Consider the following 21,811-nt stretch of genomic DNA (forward strand, 5'->3'; position numbering starts at 1 on the left):
AAGATTGGAATAAACAGTGTATTATAAATGCACATTATATGTACTTACATATGTAAAATATATAATACACTTTTTATATACATCCATAGATTTTTATGAATAGATAGTAATAATACACATAGATGATACTAAGATTACAAGTAAATCAGCTGTAATTTTACTTGCTTTAACTCTACTGAAGCTGTTCATTAATTCAGTGTAAGCCTACAGATTTTCAGAAATTACTGGGGATAAAATTTATTTTTGTTAGTTGTTACATACCTTCATTCTCAGTAATGTCAGTAGCCATATTGAAACTGTTGTACTTCAAATAGTATGGCAAAGGAGGTGTGATCTGATTTAAAAAAACACACTCTAACAGAGAATAGTAGAACAGGAGATACAACATTTACTAACAGACTGGGCGTTGTTTCAATTACTATATCTGAGGATAAGAACAAATGTATAAAACTAATTGGCAGAAATGTTTTAAAGGATCAAAAAAGTGAAGTGGTGAAGTAAAAAACTATGACTGAAGTAGAATGTGGGAGAAGTTTACAAAAGCCATAAATGATACAGAGAAGCTTGACTGTTCACTTTTTCTCATAATTTGCAATGATGTTCCAGATTCTTAATTACAAGATAACAGTTTTAAAATAAAAGAGAGGACATCTTCATTCATATTGCAACTAAACTGTAGAACTCAATTCCCCAGCATACTAGAGGTACCATTATTTTGATCAGTTCAAAAGCTGATTAGAGAAATTCAAGGGAAAAACAATCCATTAGAAGTGCAGTGTAAGGGAATAACCAAAAGCTTGTCAGCATCTAGAGTTCTTTGTGTGGGTGACCTCTGCTGAAAACAAACACTGGGCAAAATGGGCCTCTATTCTGCTTCAGAAATTTTTATGTAATCCAGCATAGTCATTACTTTAAAGATAATTTTTTAGATTTATTTTTTTCTCCCAGTTATTTCACAAGGAAAGTTTTGTTTTTTTTCTTCTGGCTAGAGGAAATCTTTCTGGTTTCTTACACAGCTCTCCTAGTTTGGTTCCATCTGTGGGCAAAACATCACAGACAGTGCTATCTCACTCTGGAAGCATTTGTCCTTATATCCTTGTTTTGTCCCTGGGGCTGTCTTGTGATTCAGGCTTTTCTCAGAGTTTTCCTGTAAGTCGGTGCTTTGATACTTAAGATAAATTTTAACACACTTCCTCAATAGTTATGGACTGTCCTCCACTTACTTGAGGAAATGATATCCCTTGGGAATGGAGAATGTCCGCAGTCTTTGATTTTGTGGTAAGCAAAACAAGTGATAGCTTTTCTAGTTCTTAACTGATGTTTTAAAAGGAAAACTTTAGTGTCTGAGGATGTTTAGAGACGAGTGAACGCAGTAACAACAATTGGTGCAAAGTAATCCATGCGGTTTGGTTTTAGCTCTTGATCTTTGTCAGTCAATAAAGGATGAATACTGGCTTGCTATGGTATCATTTCATTAGTGTATGTTTATAATTGATGTTTCATCAGGCAGCAGAAGAGTTCTGTTATCCTTTGATTTTCCCTTGACTTTGGATGGGCAAAGATCTTTTACGTGGGTCAGAATTGAATTTATACTATAAATAAGTGATGTAATTCAGTTTGTCCCCAGACCCGCAGTACTGCCTGAAGTGCTGCAAAGCCTGCGTGGGAGAGTCCGTCAGAATTCTGCAAAATGAGAATGTGTACCAAAATCATTATTGTGTAGATATAACAAATGATTATTATTTTCAGGTAGTATTTGAAGTTGCTTTCAATAGTGCCAAGGGAGGTTATGTTGCCCTCGATGACATTTCTTTCTCTCCAGTTTACTGCAGCAATCAGACAGGTAAGAGTTCTTCTTGCTGTCTGACATCTTTTCTTCCTTGCTTTGCTTCCTTGAACTGCTTGTGTCAGTACTTCCAGTATTTGGTAGTGTTGTGCAGATGCTGCTTACTTATGTGGCCAGTGCCCGTTGGGCTTCTCTTTCCCTACTGACAAGACAGCATCTGTAACAGAGATAAAGAGAATGTTATTCTCTTGATGAACTATCTGGAAACCAATCCTTGCTGCTTCCCCTCCCGAGGTAACAATACCTCCGGGTTCTGCAACTGGTGTGTTGGACTGAATGCTGGGGGATGTCCTGAGTTTTCCCCAGATGTTTCAGTATAAGGAGGCAAAAGTCCTTGGATTTTCACTATTGCTGATGCAGGGAATATCTTCCTCCATCCACATGCCCTGAGGTGTTCTTCAAAGCCAAAGCAGGAGCTATGTCGTCCTGTCTGTGCTGTTCCAAAAGGTGTTATTTCCCACAAAGAGTGGAACATCTGTCAGGATTTTATTAGATTTTCACAGCAGCAGAAGTCAGCTAAGTCCTCACAACCTCTGCAATTTGGGTATATGGGACCAAGGACTTTGTCATTTGTGAGTGCAGCCTCTTAATTCACTCTGTTCTTGTTTTTCACTGTTACTGCTAAGCAATTTCAGAAATAAATTAGTGGTTTTCCCCTGAGCCCATCCATTCTTTTTGGTCACAGGCATGAATTTTTGGCTAGTGTTTTGGAGTGACTGGGGGAAAAGAGACTTTCGTGCTTTTTTATCACTTGGAGTCTGTTCAGGCTTTACCTGCACTGAACCTACACCCTTTGAACCTACACCCAGGAGGGAAGTAAACTCTTCAAAAGGGCTGACAATAGCAGGACTAGGGGAAATGGTTTTAAGTTGAAGGAGGGAAGATTTAGGTTGGATGTTAGGGGGAAGTTCTTTACTAGGAGAGTGGTTAGGCCCTGGAACGGGCTGCCCAGGGAGGTTGTGGATGCCCCGTCCTTGGACGTGTTTAAGGCCAGGTTGGACGGGGTCCTGGGCAACCTGATCTGAATGTGTATGTTTGGTGGCCCTGCTAGGCAGGGGGGTTGGAACTACATGATCCTTGAGGTCCCTTCCAACCCGGGTGATTCTGTGATTCTGTGATTCTGTGCACTGTGTAAATATCAATAGGAGGCATATTATGACATATTATGGAGTTATATATTATTATATGTTATAATATATATTATAAATCCTCCACTCTTGGCACAGTAAGTCTAGCTGTTCCATTGTCTACTCTATGCCTCTTCTACTTTTGTTTTGCAACAAAAATCCTGACTTAGGGTTGCAGTATGCCATGGATTGGATCTGTGTGCTCGTCTGTGTTTTCCATTTTAAAGACAGCTAATGTGCAGTGAGCCATGGAATGTTACATAGTATTTTCTGCTGAACCCTGATTTTGTTGTGGTGTAATAGTCCAAGTGTAGATACACTCTAACTTAGGAAAATGATGGCTCAGCTAAGAGCTTTGCTTAGCAGCTCTGGTTTGTATTTGTTCTTAGTTTGTGGGGTGTTTTTTGTTTTTCCTACTTCAGAAATTAATGAGAAATTAGTTGTTTGCTGAAATACATTTAGGTGCTGGGTAATCCTTCAAATTTACTTCCAGTTTCAAATTACTTTAAGTGGAGATGTTAAAAAGCAAAAAATCTTCATTCTCCTTGTACTAAATCACAGGGGTGCTTATTACAGCTTTTTTTTTTTTTTTAAACTTTCCAAAGTTTGGTCGGTGCAGGTCTTGATGGTAGTCCAAGGGAGGGAAAGATACTAGAGCAGTATACATGCTCAATAAAAGTTGAATCTAAAGGTAAGTGCTCATGTTTCATGAGCCAGGTAGTGACTCCCACTGTGCACTTTCTCAGGTGATGAATGCTGAGGCATTGCTGCTACTTATTTCTCTGTAAATAATGCAGAGAAAGATACATAGTTAGCACATAGTTCTGGCTTATCTGAGAATGAAGAACTGGAGGCATCTCAAAATTTTGCTTGTCCTGAAGCTGATCATCTGTGTCCTTGCCACTGCATAGGAATCCTGCTTAGCCTCCATGCAGAGGGGTCGTGCATGTGGCTATAAAGTGGTGCTCACAGGGTCCAGACTGCTGAGCTAGCCGAAAGTTGCATGGTCACTTTGGCTTTGTCCCCTCCTTCACTCATCAGCTGCAGCAATCAGCTGAAGGGGCATTACAGAGGTAGAGAATTTTTACTTAAAAGTACCATTTGACTGCAGATCAACACAGAGCTATCCTCAGGTCTTTTTAATAAGCAGTGCAGCATTCTTTGCTGTAGAGCTAAAATGACAGAGGTCAATGGCCATGAGGTGGTACGCAACCCAAAACCTATTTGACTTACATATTCAAAGCATGTATATACATGCACATTATGCATTACTACAAAATGGATTTTAGAGAGCCGCTGTTCAAGAAAATTCTAAATGTTTGTTTTGGAAAGTTATCCCCTCGGGAACCAAAATGAAAATCTGACAGCTATGCACATGTATGCACACACTCAATCATTCTGTCCAAATATCTTTTGAATAAGGGAGCGGGATGAAAACGATGTTTGAATGTCTTTGTGCATTATGTCTGAAGGAGAACTCTTTATGTCTGTAATGTATTTATATTTTATAGGGACTGTCAGGGAGGTTTTTCTTTACTTCCTCCAGCAAAAATATAAGTAAATAGCATGCACTTGTGATAGAAAATAGATACCTTGAGGTCAGTGTGATTTTTCATCATATGCATGTAACAACTTTATGTATTCTTGTCTTCTGTAATGCAGAGAAAGATGAAATGATATACTAGGGCATACTTCTGCTTTGGGTACTTATGCTTGTACCGTGCTCTTCTTGAGAGAACATATGCATTTGTTTTTTAGGAATTATCTTCAATCCTGCTGATGCAGGCTGCAATTTTGAGGAAGATCTGTGTAATTTTTACCAGGATCACAAGGATGTCCCAGGATGGAGCAGAGTGAAAGTGAAGCGCAATGTGTATAGAGCGGGAGATCACACTACTGGGTTTGGTAAATCTGAACAAGAGTCAAACTGGATGTTTGTTTGTTAATGTTGTTTGTTAATGTTAATGCGTTGTTTAAATTTTCACATCATTGGCAACATCATTGGCACACTTGTTAATTTGCCTTGCTGTAATTGCTTGCCACTGCACTCTATCGGGGACTCTGGCTGTGCCTGACCCTGCTTGCAGAGTGGCAATGTCACTGGTCAAAAAATCATGTGGGCCATAAATCAGAGTAACATCACTGAGCTGCTCTCATCTCAGTCCACAAAAATCCACTGACTTTCTAGTCATAGTCACTAAATGGCATTAGACACTATGAGTGCACAAAAACGTGCAGGCAAATATGATAGTAGCGTAACACACTGATTTTAATGTAGAGGAGAGCTGGGCTCTTAGCTGTTCTAGGCAAAGGACAGTTGGAGTCTTCAAGGGTCTTCAATGTGAAACTCTATGCTGTAAAGCCGCATAGTGAAAAGCCTGCCAGTAAGTTCTGAAAATGTCTTCTGCACTTGATGTAGTGCTCTTCTTACATCTCTGTATATAGAGTGTTTGTGGTTATTATGTGTAGGATAAAGCCTCACCTGTTTCATAACATGCACTGTGTCCCATCCTTTGTTCTTTGGTCTCAGAGCAGAATCTTTGAAATAGCTGGCTTTCCAGCAAGAGAATATTTCCATGTATATTTGAAGAGTGCTTATTTCTAGTAACTTACTCATGTACCAGTGTAGTTTGAAATAGCAAGTTTGTTTTTAGAAAAAAAAATATCTTATTTCCTTTCACTGTCTTTTTCCTGCCAGTAGAAACTTTCTACCACTAAAGTCTGTTGCAATAGCTGAAACGGCTTTAACAGCAAACAAGCTATGCTAATCGTTTATTAGAAATACTCATTAGTTGCACTGTCTTGCAGGTTATTACTTGCTGGCAAACACAAAGTTTACATCACAGCCTGGGTACATTGGACGTCTGTATGGCCCAACCCTGCCAGGAAACTTGCAGTTTTGTCTGCGTTTTTATTACGCTTTGTATGGCTTTTTCAAAATGAGTGGCACCCTCGCTGTTTATATTTTTGAGGAGAATCATGTGGTTCAAGAGAAAATCTGGTCTGTCTTGGATTCCCCAAGGGGTGTTTGGACTCAAGCTGAAATCTCCTTCAAAAAACCGATGCCTTGCAAGGTAAGAGCCAGCTCTTCATGACTGCAGTGTTGTAGATGGAGGTTTTCCTTGCCTTTTCCTTTCAGAGAACTTTTTTATCCAAGGAGTAAACATGAGTGAGGTACCCCTGCAACATGAAATAAATTTCCCTAGGCAGTGTGGTGGAGGAGTGTTCTTCTTTGTAGACTCGCTTCCATTAGCCCCAGTGAAGGGGCTCTGTAGCAGGAGCAGAGATTCCCCCACTATAATTTTTGACACGAGAAAATTATTTAGTGTAACTTTTTTTTGGAAAAAAATGAAAGTTCTGCCTGAAAATAAATGCACTGTACAAAGAAAGTTTGAGAGCAAAGTTGCTTCAGTGTGTTAGAGAGGAAATTTACACTGAAAATTTAATTGTAATGGTTATTACAATTTAATAATAATTGTTGGGTACTTTCCTTTAGCTATCTGTTAAATTAAAAATACATGTTTTTTAAAATTTTTTATATTTTTACACATACAACAGAATTTCTAATGCCCTTTCAATCTCTATAGAAAGAAACAACTTCAGAGTATTGTTATGGCCCAAAAACTTAGTAGTAGAAGTCTCTTACAGTGTCATCCCAAAATATTTGCAGAAAAGTGTATTTCTTTCTCTCCTCTTTTTTCTTAAAAACAAAAAGTAAAACCATGAGAAGATAATGGTTAAAAAGGCAAGCGTATAACATGTTTTTGCTATCTGCTGATCCTGTTTTTTTTTTTTAATTGCTTCTAAAAAGTTTCAGTAGCTTGAACAGTGTAACACAATGAATGAGTATGAGCAGCGATGACAGCTGAACATGACTGTTAACACATGGTTTATAGCCTTGGAGGTGGCAGGTTTTTGTAGCACATGACATCTACAGGGAAAATCTTTTCCAATGTGGATTTATGAAGAACTATATTTATGTTTTCCTAGAAGTAAAAGTATCTAAAACACTTGAGAAGAAGCTTGCCTGGGATGGAAAGCTTTTAAAAATTTCTTTGAATTGCAGCTTTTGTGTCTGTAGCTACTAGTCTGCCTGTGGGCAGTAATAGATGGGAAGAGCAGTAGAGGAGAGAAGAATGAAGTCAGAGGAATATCTGCTCTGCTTCTGAGACCAAAGGTTTGCAGAAGAGAAGAAACACCATACTCTGCAGCAGCAGAGTACTTTGGCCTCCAGCCATTCTCAAAAACCTGCAGCAGGTTCTTCAGGTCTTGTGATGAGAAAGCCTTCTTTACTACAGAAACAAGCTGCAAAATGTTTCTGTTAAAGTTTCATTCTTTAGATATTGCAAAAGGTGAGACTTAGAGCTTTAGAAAACTCTAGTTTTCAGCATTTCGTAATTTGGATACCTCTTAGTAAATATAGTAAAGTAACTATGTATTTTGGAGGATGAAACCCTAGCTTAGTCTGAAGGCTGTTATCTTACTGGGGAAGATGATTGAACAGGTTGTCCCGGAAGCGGTGCTAAGCATATGATACGGGGTGGTGATACGGGACGATCAACATGGCTTCACCAAGGGCAAGTGCTGCGTGACCAACTTTGTGGCTGTTTATGATGGCCTAACTGCATCAGTAAACAAGGGAAAAGCCACTGATGTAATCCATTTGGATTTCAGTAAAGCCTTTGACACAGTCACCCGTAATATCCTTTTCTCCAAATTGGAAAGATATGAAGATATGGATTTGGTGGGTGGTTTGTTTGATGGACAAGGAATTGTACCCAGAGAGTAGTGGCTCAGTCTGGATGGAGATCAGTGACAAGTAGTGTCTCTAGGGATCAGTACTGGGGCTAATGCATTTTAATATTTTCATCAGTGACATTGACAGTGGAATCGAGTGCATCCTCATCAGGTTTGCAGATGACACCAAGCTGTCATCGTACAGTCGACATGCCTGAGGGATAGGATGCCATTCAGACAGACCTAGGCAGGATCAAGGATTGGGCCTCGGTGAACCTCATGAGATTCACAAAGCCACATGCAAGGTCTTGCAAAGTTGGTTGAGTGCAGTACAAGTACACAGTACAGTACAAGATGGGGAGCAAAAGGATAAGAGCACAGCCCTGACAAAAAGAGCTTGGGGGTACTGGTGGATGGCAAACTGGATGTGAGTCAGCAGCATGTCCACACAGCCCAGAAACCGAACCTGATGTGTGTATAATGAAGACCTAAAGAAATAGCTGACAGGGGATAGTCACTTGCCATCCTCATTGTAGGCCTGTGTCAGAGGTGCATCAGAGCACATTTTGCCTGACTTCTGGCTCTGGAGAGTGAAATGTCACACATGAGACTCATATCTGCTCAGTGAATGTCACTTGTCCTGTTTCCTCCAACCTTCACTCATGTCCTTTGGTGTATTACAGATAAATCTTTGTGTTTTCAGTCCTGTCTGGGGGGTGGCAACCCCCACTCACATTTTCCATCTTGTCTGGCTCCTCAGCCTGTTCCATGTCTTAGCCTCAAATCCTGACCATGTCCCATCTCTTTGCCCTGCCTATGCAAATTCTTATAAATTATAGTGTTTTGTTTTTTTTTAATCTAAAGTAACGAATTGAAAGAAAACAGAATTCTGGCACAAAGACTAAACCCTTACACTTTTCGTTTTCCTTCTCCAGTGTCTAGTAGTGCCCAAGCCAAAGAATTTTTGAAATAGGGGCAAAATAATGCCTTTTTTCCTAGCCTTATTCTTGGAAATGATGGAAGTGTTTTGGATTGAATCTTCCAAAACAAGCCTGAAGCAAGCACCCAGAATGGAAAATCTGAGCTGAAATCATTGCATCTTGGGATTGTTAATAACAAGGGAAAATCTTTCAGTGGGGTGAAGTGGGATTAAACATAAGATGGAGCTACCACCTTTTCTCTGGGAGATGTAGTGGTTGATGGGGCTAGCACATTGTTTTTTGAGGTGCATCAATTCTAGGCTTAAGAAGGTGTAGGCATGCACAGTAGTTTAGCTGGTCAAGTGCTTGGTTACTGGGTGCAACTTGTAGATTGGCTCAGGGACCGTGGATACAGGGAACAGTCTCCTGGCTGCTCCTTAATGGCTAGTGAGGTCAGTGAGGTAGCAGTTATGTTGCATTGGCCAAAGAGTCCTGATGCTTGTAAAACCAGAAAATACTTGAATATGTATGCCCTTCATCTTTCTTCCCAATATGAAGGGAAGGCTTTGAAAGCAAAACTTTGAAATCAATCTGATATGCTTTAATTATGTGTGGGCTTTTTTTTTTTTTTTTTTTTTTTTTTTTTTTTTTTTTTTTTCATCAGGCCAGTAAAATGGCTCAGATTTTCATCTTCTGGTTTATGTAATGTTTTTTTGCAAGTTCTTTTGGAATTAGCTAACTGCAGTCTGGCACAGATTGTTGGCTTGAATTCTGTGAGCAGGAAGCTTGGTGCTGGCCAACAGACTTGTATTACGCTTTCAAAATACCGCGTTGAAAAAGTTATGTGGGTATGATCCAACTGAGCAAGTAATAAATGTTTGTACATACATTATATATGTGCATACGTATATACAAACATACTGCAAATACATATGTTATGTTAAACTGGTGGGAAGGCAAGACATTTAAAATCCCGATTTGTTTGTATCTGAGATGCTCTGTGTTTCAGTTGGTTTACACAGAATCACAGAATCACAGAATCACAGAATCACAGAATCACAGAATCACCCGGGTTGGAAGGGACCCCAAGGATCATGTAGTTCCAACCCCCCTGCCTAGCAGGGCCACCAAACATACACATTCAGATCAGGTTGCCCAGGACCCCGTCCAACCTGGCCTTAAACACGTCCAAGGACGGGGCATCCACAACCTCCCTGGGCAGCCCGTTCCAGGGCCTAACCACTCTCCTAGTAAAGAACTTCCCCCTAACATCTAACCTAAATCTTCCCTCCTTCAACTTGGATCCATTTCCCCTAGTCCTGCTGTTGTCAGCCCTTTTGAAGAGTTTACTCCCCTCCTGGGTGTAGGTTCCCTTCAGGTATTGATAGGCTGCAATGAGGTCACCCCGCAGCCTTCTCTTCTCCAGGCTGAACAAGCCCAACTCCCTCAGCCTGTCCTCATAGGGGAGGTGCTCCAGCCCCCTGATCATCTTAGTCGCCCTCCTCTGGACCCTTTCCAAAATCTCAATGTCTTTCTTGTACTGAGGGCTCCACACCTGGACACAGTACTCCAGGTGGGGCCTCACAAGAGCCGAGTAGAGAGGGACAATCACCTCCCTGTCCCTGCTGGCCACCCCTCTCCTGATGGAGCCCAGGATCCCATTTGCCTTTCGAGCTGCCAGAGCACACTGCTGGCTCATATTCAGTCTCTCGTCCATCAGGACCCCCAGGTCCTTCTCTGCCGAGCTGCTCTCAAGGACCACTCCTCCCAGCCTGTACAGGTGCCTGGGGTTCTTCCGGCCCAAATGCAAAACCCTGCACTTTGCCGTGTTGAACCTCATCAGGTTCACCCGAGCCCAGCCCTCCAGCCTGTCGAGGTCCCTCTGAATGGCATCCCTTCCTTCCACCGTATCAACCGCACCACTCAGCTTGGTGTCGTCAGCAAACTTGCTGAGGGTGCACTCAATTCCCTCATCGATGTCATTAATAAAGATGTTAAAGAGCACCGGTCCCAAGACAGACCCTTGGGGGACACCACTTGTTACCGGCCTCCACCTGGACATAGAGCCATTGACCACCACCCTCTGTCTGCGGCCTTTCAACCAATTGCTTATCCATCGGGTCGTCCACCCATCAAATCCACTTCCCTCCAATTTGGAGATGAGGATGTGGTGGGGGACCATGTCAAAGGCCTTGCTCAGGTCCAGGTAAATGACATCGGTCGCCTTCCCTTCGTCCACCAATGCCGTCACTCCATCATAGAAGGCCACAAGATTAGTTAGGCATGACCTTCCTTTGGTGAAGCCGTGCTGGCTGTCTCGGATCACATGCTCATTCTTTATGTGACCGAGCATGTTGTCCAGGAGGATCTGTTCCATGATCTTCCCAGGCACGGAGGTGAGACTCACCGGCCTGTAGTTCCCCGGGTCCTCCCTGCTCCCCTTCTTGTATATGGGAGTGACGTGACCCTTCCTCCAGTCGTCTGGGACCTCACCTGACAGCCACGACTTCTCAAATATGATGGAGAGCGGCTCGGCAACCACCTCAGCCAGCTCCTTCAGGACCCTGGGATGCACGCCATCCGGCCCCATAGACTTGTATTCATTCAGTCTAAGGAGGCACTCTCGGACTTGCTCTGCCCTTGCAGTGGGGAGGGATTTACCTCCTTGGTCCCCACATAGAGGTTTGGGGATGCAGGGTTCAGGGACGTGAAAAAGACTAGAAGACTACACACCCGTGATCCTTTGCATAAAAAGTGTTTTTGTACTCTATAATACCCAGAAAATAAATGTCAGACAGAAGATCTTCCTAACAGTTGTTAAAATAAATGAAACTTGCCATACCTTGCCATATTAATATCATTAAGACAGCGTAACAATCTGACTCTGAAATTTGTAGAATCTTTTGATCTGATTAAATGAACTGAAAATGATTTTCCAGGTTAATACATGGCAGGGAAAGGTCATTGCTAATGGAAAGACAAACTCACATGAGCCATGCACAGCATGGAGATATTTGCATGCACCATGGAGTATGAATTAGCATTTTAATCTTGGACATGTTCATATGCAGCCATAAAAAGATCTCCCTCTTAAGCAACTACGAAGAAAGTCTAGAAGTCTGTAGTAAAATGAAATTTTGACTGCAGGTTGATCTACTCACATTAGTTCTGGTCATTTCTACTAGATTTGATTAACCTTTCTGGTGCTCTGGCTTTATAAAGTGAACATCTCATGTTGCTTATTCATTCATGCAAGTTTTTATAGTTTTGACACACTGCTGTAGAGTTTCAAAGAGTTAAAAAATGAATAATGAATCCTTGAGAAGATAGTTGGCATCATAATAGTCTTCTCTATTTGCCCAAAGCTAGATGTGGCAACGTTTCTTGGGCTTTTATTCTTTCAGTCTGCTTTTCTTCTTCTCTTTCCTTGAGTTCACCTGTTCATTTTCACCTGTCATCCATAACCAATTTTAGTTGCAGTTATGAGAATGTGAATCATATGAATGAGTTTTGCACTTCAATAGTTATTTGTTTTAAAACAAGTGAAAGGAAGGTCTTTTAGGGAATCATTAGGCATTGAAATCCTTCATCACAGAACGCTTTGAAGGCTAAGAACACATTTTAAAAGGAATTGGGCAAATTCATGGAAAAGAGACTTTGCAGAGACCAGTACAAGTATGACCTCCAATTCTAAAGCAAATGCTTTAGAACATATTATAGGAATGTACAAATATCCTTATGGTTGATTTGCTTCTTGTGCTGTTTTTCCTAAATATCCAGTATCACTCCACTCTGCCTTCCTGCGCTGTGCTAAGAGGGTCTTTGCACCTTTTCTCTCTTTTTATCTGTGGAAATGCTCATGAAACGAGTAGTATTTTTAATCTGTATTGATGAAATTAATTAATTCTTAGATTTCTCTTTCCTGCTAATAAATCTGTGTCTTCTAATTGTCCATCAAAGTCATGGGTAAATGACTAGTGCGATATACTCCTAATTGCTATGGCTAGCTCACCAGTATGAAGGACACAGTTTTCTGCTTACATATAAGATAGAAGAAGGCTGATATCTTGGTGTTCACTTCCTCCTCTGAAAATCTGTCACTTGTGCCAAATAAAGGTGGTTTTTTCGAGTGCTGTTGTAATACAACTCTTGATGCATACTTCCATATTAAAATGGACAGTTTCAACGGATTGGAGTTGGCTGCATTTTGTGTTTTGCCCTGCCTGTCGTACATTCTCTCGTGCCTAAAACAAGATACTTACTGAGGAGCAGTCAGTAGAAAGGCCCTTTTAAGCTGATGTTAAGGTCTGTAAAGTGCTTGCAAAATGTGTACCCCACTGTCTGAAGTGTTTGATAAATAGTAATGGAAATGACACATGGGAAAAACAATCTAAAACTTACTCAGTTTAGAAAGTATTAGAAAGTATTTCACAGAAGCTAAACAAGGAGATCCATTGGAATAGATTTTAACATCATTTGCTGTCTGCAATAGTTAACCTACATTTCCCTTTTTTTGCTCAGTTTTTGTTCTGGGTAACTAGTACCGTAATATTACCATGCCACACTGTCAGTAACATACATAAGTCTAAAGGTGTGAACCTTTCTTTCTCTCTGGGAAAAAAAAAGAGCCGAAGAACCAAGTTGGTTGAAAAGAAAATAGAGCCATAATAAGAGATTACTGGAGATCTAGGATGAGTCTGGGGGATGTTGGAGGATATCAGTGTCTCACATACACTGTTTGCAGGGTTAGGGTTAGTCTAGTCTCTACAAGACATGAAATAGATGTAGCTTATTACCAATATTATTCTATTATGTGTGTAGATATTTTCACAATACATTATTTTTCCCACTGGAGAAATGATAAATGCTATTTTCACAGCAAGAAACTGAACTAGCATGGTAAGTGCCATTTAAACTCAGTTCATTTAAAATGACGCAGGAGGTCGCAGATCATCTAACTTTGGTTTAGTAGCATATTTCCGCTACTGATAACAGATCTGTTTCTGTTTAAGCCAAATAGAAACAAGCCATTTAAAATCTAGTTTAATCAAACTAAGTCAAAAATAATTTGGGCTACATTGATAACATTTGTATGAATCAGCCGTGGGGCAATCACCATGATGCACTGATTCCATCTGCCAGGATTGGTTGCAGCTTATATAGCTGTGCAGTATTATAAATGACTGAAGAGATAGTAAAACTCACTGTTTTGTGAAAGCATCTTGACTGCTTCCTGTGTCATGTCACACTTTTGTTTTGGATACTCCCATCGTTTTTGGCTTTCATAATGCAGAGTTTTGTGTTACTTCAAGGAAGCTGCAACAGTTGCTCCTCTCAAAAACAGACTCAATCAACAAGAACATCATTATAATTGCTTATGTCCTGGATTTTGAGTGAATCTAAATAAGTGTCCAAATGACAGAATGAGTTTTGTATGTATACAGATAAACAGTATGTAGTTTAAACATGGGAATGTTCAGCAGGATAAATTTGGGTAAATTAATTTTCTGCACAGGCTCGGGTTGATTTTCAGACACTGGATTTGGTAGTTGTCCCAGCTTATCTTTTTTTAAATATGTATATTTCAGCTGATCTGGTTTTCTGATTGAGCAACAGCTATGCTATCTTGGGATAAAAAAGAAGGGATCTGGGAGCATCATTTATCTTTGTGTCTTTTTCTTGGCTTCTTCCAACCTTCTTTTTATAAATTCCCCAATTTTCCCTTTTGTACTTTTTTTTGCATGCCCTATTCCTTCTTCTTCTCTTCCAAAAGAAGGTTCATTTCATATGCATACATTCAGCTCACATCAACTTGTAGAGATGCAGAGAGGTAAGGACTGGAAATCATTTCCACCTAACTTTGTGTCTGAGGCACAACCTAACAACATGGCATAAAGGAAGTGAAAACTTGTTAATTCTACCAGTTGTTCTCATTTTGTGTTACTCCTTATTCATATAGGCTAGGATAAATTGTAAGAATTGATCATTGATACTTTTGATTGTGCCAGGCGTGCCAGGGTGCCAGGAATGTTGATTTAGCATTGCAAAATAAACCTCCAGAAATCAAGGCAAGGATTTGGAAGGAAACTAATAGCCTGGCTATGTCTTCTTTCTGGAACAAGAAAAAGGCATGAGAGAAAAACGTATTTTATTTTCTCAGTAACACAGGCAACAACTGCCTGCATTTGATAATGTTTTTAATTTAGCCTCCAAGATAGCATGCAAGTCCAGAAAGATTTGTTACATTTTGAAACAGTTAGTATATTGTTCAGTTGTCATTTTTTATGAAAAGAAGCATGTGCGGAGCACAAAGATCCTTTATTCTCTTCTCCAAGATATGAGATAGCTTTGTAAAAGATTATTTTTTGAATAACTGACCTAGGAAGTATTCTAATAGAAATTGAGCAGATGTGAAGGACCATAAGATGCTAGTGCTGTCAGATTCAGAAATATGACTTGGGATGAAAGTTAGTGGCTGAGTGAAATCTGAATTCATGGAATTTTGGGGCGTAAAGTTCACATGCACCAAAACAGACATTTAAGAAAAAAAAAAAAAAAAGTTAAAAAAAAAAAAAAAGACATTTAGGACAAAAGAAGACTAAACAGATCTGATCTGTGAAGAAAAATATTTTCTACATCATTGCTTAAAACTAAACTGAGAACATAACAAAATCAGCCAAGTGCACAAAGAACAATGTTAGTATGTAACGCTGTTGCTGATATTGGAAATGCTGCATGCCCACTCATTCATCCTTGCTACCCCTGTGCAATTATGAAGTCTTCTGGTGGCAGTGTGGTAATGCTAATGCTGTGGATGACAAAACCAAGCAAGTTCACACATGTCACTGAAGCAAAACGATGCCTTGTACAAAGGGTATGCATTCAAAGGCCTTTGACAGAGCAAGTTATTGTTGTGATGCTTTAGAAATGGAGCTCTTTCTGCAGGATCCAACGGGTAATTACATACCTTGTATGGAACAAATTATTGCAATTTAAGAATAAAGAACTTGATCCTGCTCCCAATGATGTCAATAGGAAAACATCACTTAGAACATGATTCCACAGTGTGGAAATGTTTCACAAACGAGGACTGATCTCACCCTTTCATGTGTGGTTTTCTGAAGATCCTTGGGTTTAGGACAATAATATGTCTTTAGTTTAATACAGTGTTCACCAGAATGCATTTATTAACAGTCTGGTGAATGATGTCCACTTGACATAAGTATTTATTGTATTCCTCATTCCACAAGATGCTACCATGTTTTTTAACAAACTATGCCTGTTTCTTGAGAGTGACGTTACAAATTAGGTAATGATCTTTGCCATATTAAACCTTAAGGCAAGGAGAGCAGATCTACAGAGAAGCACATGGGACCACTACTAGGCCACTACACTGAGCAGCTGTGCATGTTGTGCTGGGGCAGAACACAAATCCATACTTCCAACAGTTTGCAGAATAGATTATCCTCATTACTGGGATTGGTAGCATTGGATGTAAAAATCAGAGGCTGTTTTATAATAGGTAGGTAAATAAACATGGCTAAACAAAGCAGTCTATAAAAATCCTGTATTAATGACTATGTTGAATGTGTTAACCAACCCTGCTAATAGAGGATATATCAGGTAATGCATAAAGTACGGTCTTTTTCCATCAGCATGAAACTGTCAATCATCATTCAACCTCAGGTAAGGTAGCTGAGATGTTTACAGTTGCTGCAGAATATTAAAATATTGGAAGGGACATTCATCTGTTGCCAGTCACTAACACAGACCTCATCACAAAGGAATTGGTCTGAAAAGCTCCACCCAAATTATGGTCATAACCTCAGTGGTCAGACAGATGGTTTGCAGTATTTAGGCAAAGAAAACTGTTAGCAGTATTTTCACAAAATAAACCTTACTGTGTCTTGTGTAATTTGAACAGCTCTGTGTTACCCCTGGGAGAAAGGCAGCTGGGAATCTTACAGTTCTAGTGGTTTCTCTGCATTTTACATTGCCATCCTGTGAGTGACTTGTATTTTCCATGGCAGAATTAATGTGTAGTCAAATAAAACAACTTGGATACCACTCTTAATCTTCACAAAACCCAGACAAACACTGTGAGTGATGGTAGCATTTTCAGCCTTCTGCTTTATGATACTGTGGCCTTCTATCATTTCTGATGAATCCCATTTTGTGCAGTAGTCTCACCTCATTTCCTTGTGTTGTTTGCTTGCAGTTTGTCTGGGCCATCCCTGTTGGCCATCACTCTGCATTACTCTTTGAAATTTGTCTTTCCATGGGTAACACCTCCTGGTTATAAGTACAGGATGGCTGAGGACCTTAAGCTGTTAATGCTGTTATGTTGGAGACATGAAAATAAAAAAAACAACTTTAGTGAGTCATCCTTTGACATGCTCTAAAAAATGCTCACTTTTCTAGTAAAATGTCAAGCACATACATAAATATATCATTTGACTATAAAAATGGGAAACGATTTTCTATTTAATGAAAATATCTGAAATCCACTGGATTTTATATGTCAGTCATTTAGGCACTACTGGTGTGTGCCATATCAGAGTTAATTCATCCTTTCTGTACTGTCAGTATTAAATCATTAGAGCATTTGGAAAAAAAGCGAGCTAAATTTTCAGACATTAAACAGTGCCAGCTTTTGTTGGAGATACCTGAAATTTTGTTCATTATTGCAGGTTGTCTTTGTGAGTTGGTGTAAGAGCTTCTGGGACTGTGGACTTGTGGCACTGGATGATATATCATTGAGCCTGGGAAGCTGTCAGGCTGTTGGTAAGACCAAGAGTATTTGTCATCCAACAGCTGCTACCTTCTCCCCTTTTTAATAAGAACATATCTTATGCCATCATTTCCCAGGCCTTTCCTACAACTGGCTTCATTTCACTGTTTTTTTGTTGTTGTTTGTGTGTTTTTCAGTAGGTGTTGCATTAATCCAATTTTTGGAGCATCACACATAGAGTGAGGACCAGATTTTGTTAACTCCAATTAACTTCACTGATTCCAGTGCAGCTGTATATGAGGGATCGCACTTTCAAGACCCTTTTATAAAAAGCAGACAGGAAAGCAATTTTCAGTTGCATTAGAAGACCAGAAATGCACACAAAAGCACAAATTTGAAAGCACGACATTGTTCCTTTTGCCCAGAAATACAGTTGCGTGAGGCCAAGATACAGGCTCTTATCTGAGCTGAAGCTCTGTAATGAACACAGATAAGAGGAGTCCAACTCTCCACCCGCAGTGGGAGGAATTCAGTGCTTCTGAGTGAGTCTTTACCCTCTGACATGCACAGGGTAACCCCTCTGAACTCACTCACACTCCCTCTTCTGGGGCTTTTTAAGGTTTGATAATGCAACGATTGTATCCTAATTTGGAAACAGTTCTGATGAGAAGGGCACAATCTGTAATCCCATTCACTTCTGGAATACAGCCATGCCTTTGAAATGGTGATGAGGCAGACTGACCATGCCATTTTTACTGCCACGTAGTAATAACTATTTTATGACCTGTTCTAATTGGATTCATGCATCCAAACAGCTAGTGCCATCACTGAAGAGGGACAAGTCACACGTACAAAGCTACATAACTTTTTCCTAAAGTATATCCAACATTTGCCTATTCTGTGGCTCTGTAGATCCTAAGGAAGTTGTAAAGGAACCAAAGGTGCAGAACTGATATTTAGATGCACAGTCATGCTGGCACTTGTCACTGGTGGCAGCAAAAATGTACTAAACCACCCTCAGTATGTGAGGTGTGAATGCTCCCTTCTGGCCAAGAAGGAAGGCAGCTCACGGTGACTGCTTCTGAAGCACAAATTCAAGTTGTAGCATAACAGAGGGCAGAGACTTCTTTATTATCACACTGGCAAGCAGTGGAATTCTTGGCATACTTTCTTTTACATCATCTAATGGGGCTGTAACCCTGAAAATACTCCAGTAATTGCAGCTCTGCAGTCTGTTGCATGTGGTGGTGGGATCGGATGTCAGGGCAATACAGCAGGACTCACTGTGGCAGCTGATTTCAGATCACCGAAACCTCTTTCTGTGGCAGGATCTGTTAATGCATGTTACACATACTGGAGCTTATTCAACTGTCTTGAGTGCCACAGGAGTGAAGGAAATACAGCAAACTGCAGGAGATGTTTTAAAGGATATTAGTAGATGTTAGTTAGCCACACTAAGGCACAGATTTCCCAATAGCTGTGAAGAAAATGAAATAAAATCCTGTATTTCAGTTTGGAACTGATTTTATAGGCTTGTGACTCATCTGTTGCTAGGTAAACAAAAGTGATCTCAGCAGAAGCAATACATTGTTTGTGTCGTTTCTCCATACATCTGTCTAATATATTTGCAGTTTTAAACAATAACATCTCGTTATAGATCTCTTGCCACCCTCTCCTGGTGAGTGTAATTTTGAAAAAGATGAGTGTGTGTTTACCCAGAAGAAGAGAGGTCGTGGGAGCTGGCAGAGAAGGAGGGGTCCAACTCCCACCTCCTACACTGGACCAAAAGGGGACCACACTACCGGGGTAGGTGAGTTAAGCTTCACACTGAACTTTCTGAACAGAGATTAAGGATTAATCAAAATGCTTTGGGATGGTAACTTAGAAAACAGGAAGTTTTTGCTTCTTTATTCACAACAGTTATTGATCAAATGGAGTAAACAGGTTTCACTAGGACCCTCCAGAGAATGCGATGTTTAATCTGCATGCCAAGTGGAGAATTCAGTCTTCATGTCCTAAAGTAGCCTTTCCTTTGGGAGAAAAAAGCACACGGTGGCTTTCCTGGAGCTGTCTTCCAACCCTTAGCTTATGTGAATATTCCCTATAGCAAAAATGCAAACAAGTAGGTAAACCTCAGTTCTTCTGCATGAGTACCTTCTTAGTTGAACTTAGAAGAAAACATGGGTAATACAGGAGCAGTCCCACAGGCCCTTTATCTTAAAAATCTGTTCTGTCACCCCACTTCACTCTTTGTACTGTGCCATTTTACGTAAGAAGGACTTAAGTGAATGAGGCCCCCATCACCGTGAATGAGCTCACAGGAAACTACATCCAAATTGCCCCTGCAACTGTCATACCCAGTGACCTTTGCAAATTATGAATTGCATTTCTGTGTTGGGCACTTGTGTTCCTGCAGAAGATGACCTCAGCAATGCTTCCACTAGCTCTGGTGTAAGATGAAGCTGCCTAAGACTTGTGAACTTCAAATCCTTATGTGTGTTTCAGAAGACTCGGAGTGCCTAGGATTTGCCCTTATCTGCAAGGGAAAGTATTCATTCAACAAGGAACAAAGGCAGTGGCAGACAGGCTCACTCTCTCGCTGTGGCTATCAGCCTGGTCTGCTAAAAATTTTAGCTGGGCTATTTGAGAGGTTGGCCTGTTCCAAATGCTACCAGGAGCTACTATTACTCTGTCAGCTGTGACTGAGTGTAAATCAGTTAAGTTATCAGCATAGTTATTTCAACTGTGCATCTGAAATCTTGCTCTGCACAAGCTTAATTGAATATAATCTGGAAAACAGTTGTTTCCAGTTAATTAAATAAGAGTTTTACCTTATTTGTGATCTCTTCATGTAAAAACATGACTTTGTGTGTATTCAGCAAAATATCCCTTTCCTACCTCCTAGCAAAATCTCTATAGCTGCACCCTCAGCAAAGTATGGACATCAGCTGCAGAGACAGATTTGTGATGTCTGGGGCTGTACAGCCTAAGTCCTGCATGTGGAATCCAGAATGCAGATGGGAATGTTTCAGTTAGTATTGAAATTTCAGAGTGCCAAGAAGTTATTTATAACTGACTTCACTGTCAGTTACAAACAGTGAAGATTCTAAGTAGAAAAATTTGTAACTTCATAGATAAGTTTTAAAGCTTGAAATTCCTCTTACATTTTCTAAAATAAAAATGAGAAGCTTAGAAACCGGAGCACATTCTGACCAGCTCTATTGGCTAAGTGATGCAAATGGAAAATGTAGTCTATGAAACAAGAACTTTTTCCTAATAATGATGCCTTAGTGCTGTGGAATGATTTTCAGAAGGGAATCTTGAAATTCTTGTCACTTTTCCAGTGCAATATTTGAAAAACTGTCATATTTAGGAATTGAACTAATTTTCTTTAAGTCATTGTTACCTACGCTGTCAGCTTTTCTGCATCAAGTAGGTATGTAATAACAATCCTCAAAGTAAGTGAGGATTTTTCTACTAGTTTCTGAACTTTATTTGAGATGTTTTTTTTGAAATGTGGGTGACAATCCTGGAGAGAGGCCATGTCTGTGCCACCTGCAGTCTCTTCTGCATAATATAAGCTGAAAGGAATAAACCACACTAAAAATATTGACACAGAAATTGTTTTCGTAGGCGACTGAAACTCAGTTCTGTGAAGTGATTCAACATTCACGTTTGCTTTTTTTTTTTTTTTCTTTTTTTTTTTTTTTCCCCTGGGGATATTCCCTAGGCAATGCCATTTTTCCCCTTTCAAATACTCAATATTTTAGTTCTCCTGTTTCCAAAGTCAATATCCTTAAATGAGCAACACATTAGAAGAGTTGCTTGCAGGAAGAAAAGAATGTGTTTCTTAGTTTCTAAGCCTGAAACTGACTTCAGACCCATTTCCAGTTTATATGTTTTACTAAGCATAGTGAGATTGGAGTCTGATAGTTTGTATTCTTGGTGAAGCAAGAGAATCTTTTAAGCTTGGCCTGTGACAGGAAAACATGTTTACAGCAACATAAACATTTATTCCTTGTATCATGCATTTGCAGTGAAATGTACTGTAGAAATACGTGGATTCAAATTCACAAAAAAAGGGCTAATATAGTCTTTCAAACGGTTTATAACATGATTCAGGCCTTAGAACTAAGGCAAGATACTCCAGTATGTTGTAGTATGAGCCGTAGGTTTTGATTTTTAACTCAGATAATTCTCGAGCATAGTTAGTATCAAAAGTCGTGGAGCCACTTGCACTGTTTGGAATAAAAACCCTAGGGAGTTCTCCAGCACACCACAGCAAATGGTCTTTTCTTTACAGATCTGCAGCTGCAGATACTCATCTTTTTCACCCTTTCTCTCTAGTGCTGCAGACCACCAAACTACAGCGCTGCCTAGAGGATGACTTCAGCATGGGTTTGTTTAGGTAACAGGGCTTTCAGGACCCTGAGACAGATCTATCGGCTGC

The 21,811-nt window shown here is 40.0% G+C and overlaps 1 protein-coding gene across 2 annotated transcripts in view; it reads left to right on the forward strand.

Annotated features, from left to right (window-relative positions):
• Positions 1-21,811, forward strand: part of MAMDC2 (MAM domain containing 2) — a 65,151-nt gene that overhangs the window by 40,442 nt on the left and 2,898 nt on the right. The window contains exons 7-11 of one of the 2 annotated variants that reach the window (XM_048931294.1): positions 1,750-1,843; positions 4,732-4,878; positions 5,782-6,047; positions 17,321-17,414; positions 19,019-19,171. In XM_048931294.1, coding sequence (XP_048787251.1) covers positions 1,750-1,843; positions 4,732-4,878; positions 5,782-6,047; positions 17,321-17,414; positions 19,019-19,171 — 754 coding nt within the window. The remainder of the gene's footprint in view (positions 1-1,749; positions 1,844-4,731; positions 4,879-5,781; positions 6,048-17,320; positions 17,415-19,018; positions 19,172-21,811) is intronic. The other variant, XM_048931295.1, reaches the window with a different exon arrangement.

Source organism: Lagopus muta, chromosome Z (genome assembly GCF_023343835.1).
Source record: "Lagopus muta isolate bLagMut1 chromosome Z, bLagMut1 primary, whole genome shotgun sequence".
In the NCBI taxonomy this organism is placed as follows: Eukaryota; Metazoa; Chordata; class Aves; order Galliformes; family Phasianidae; genus Lagopus; species Lagopus muta.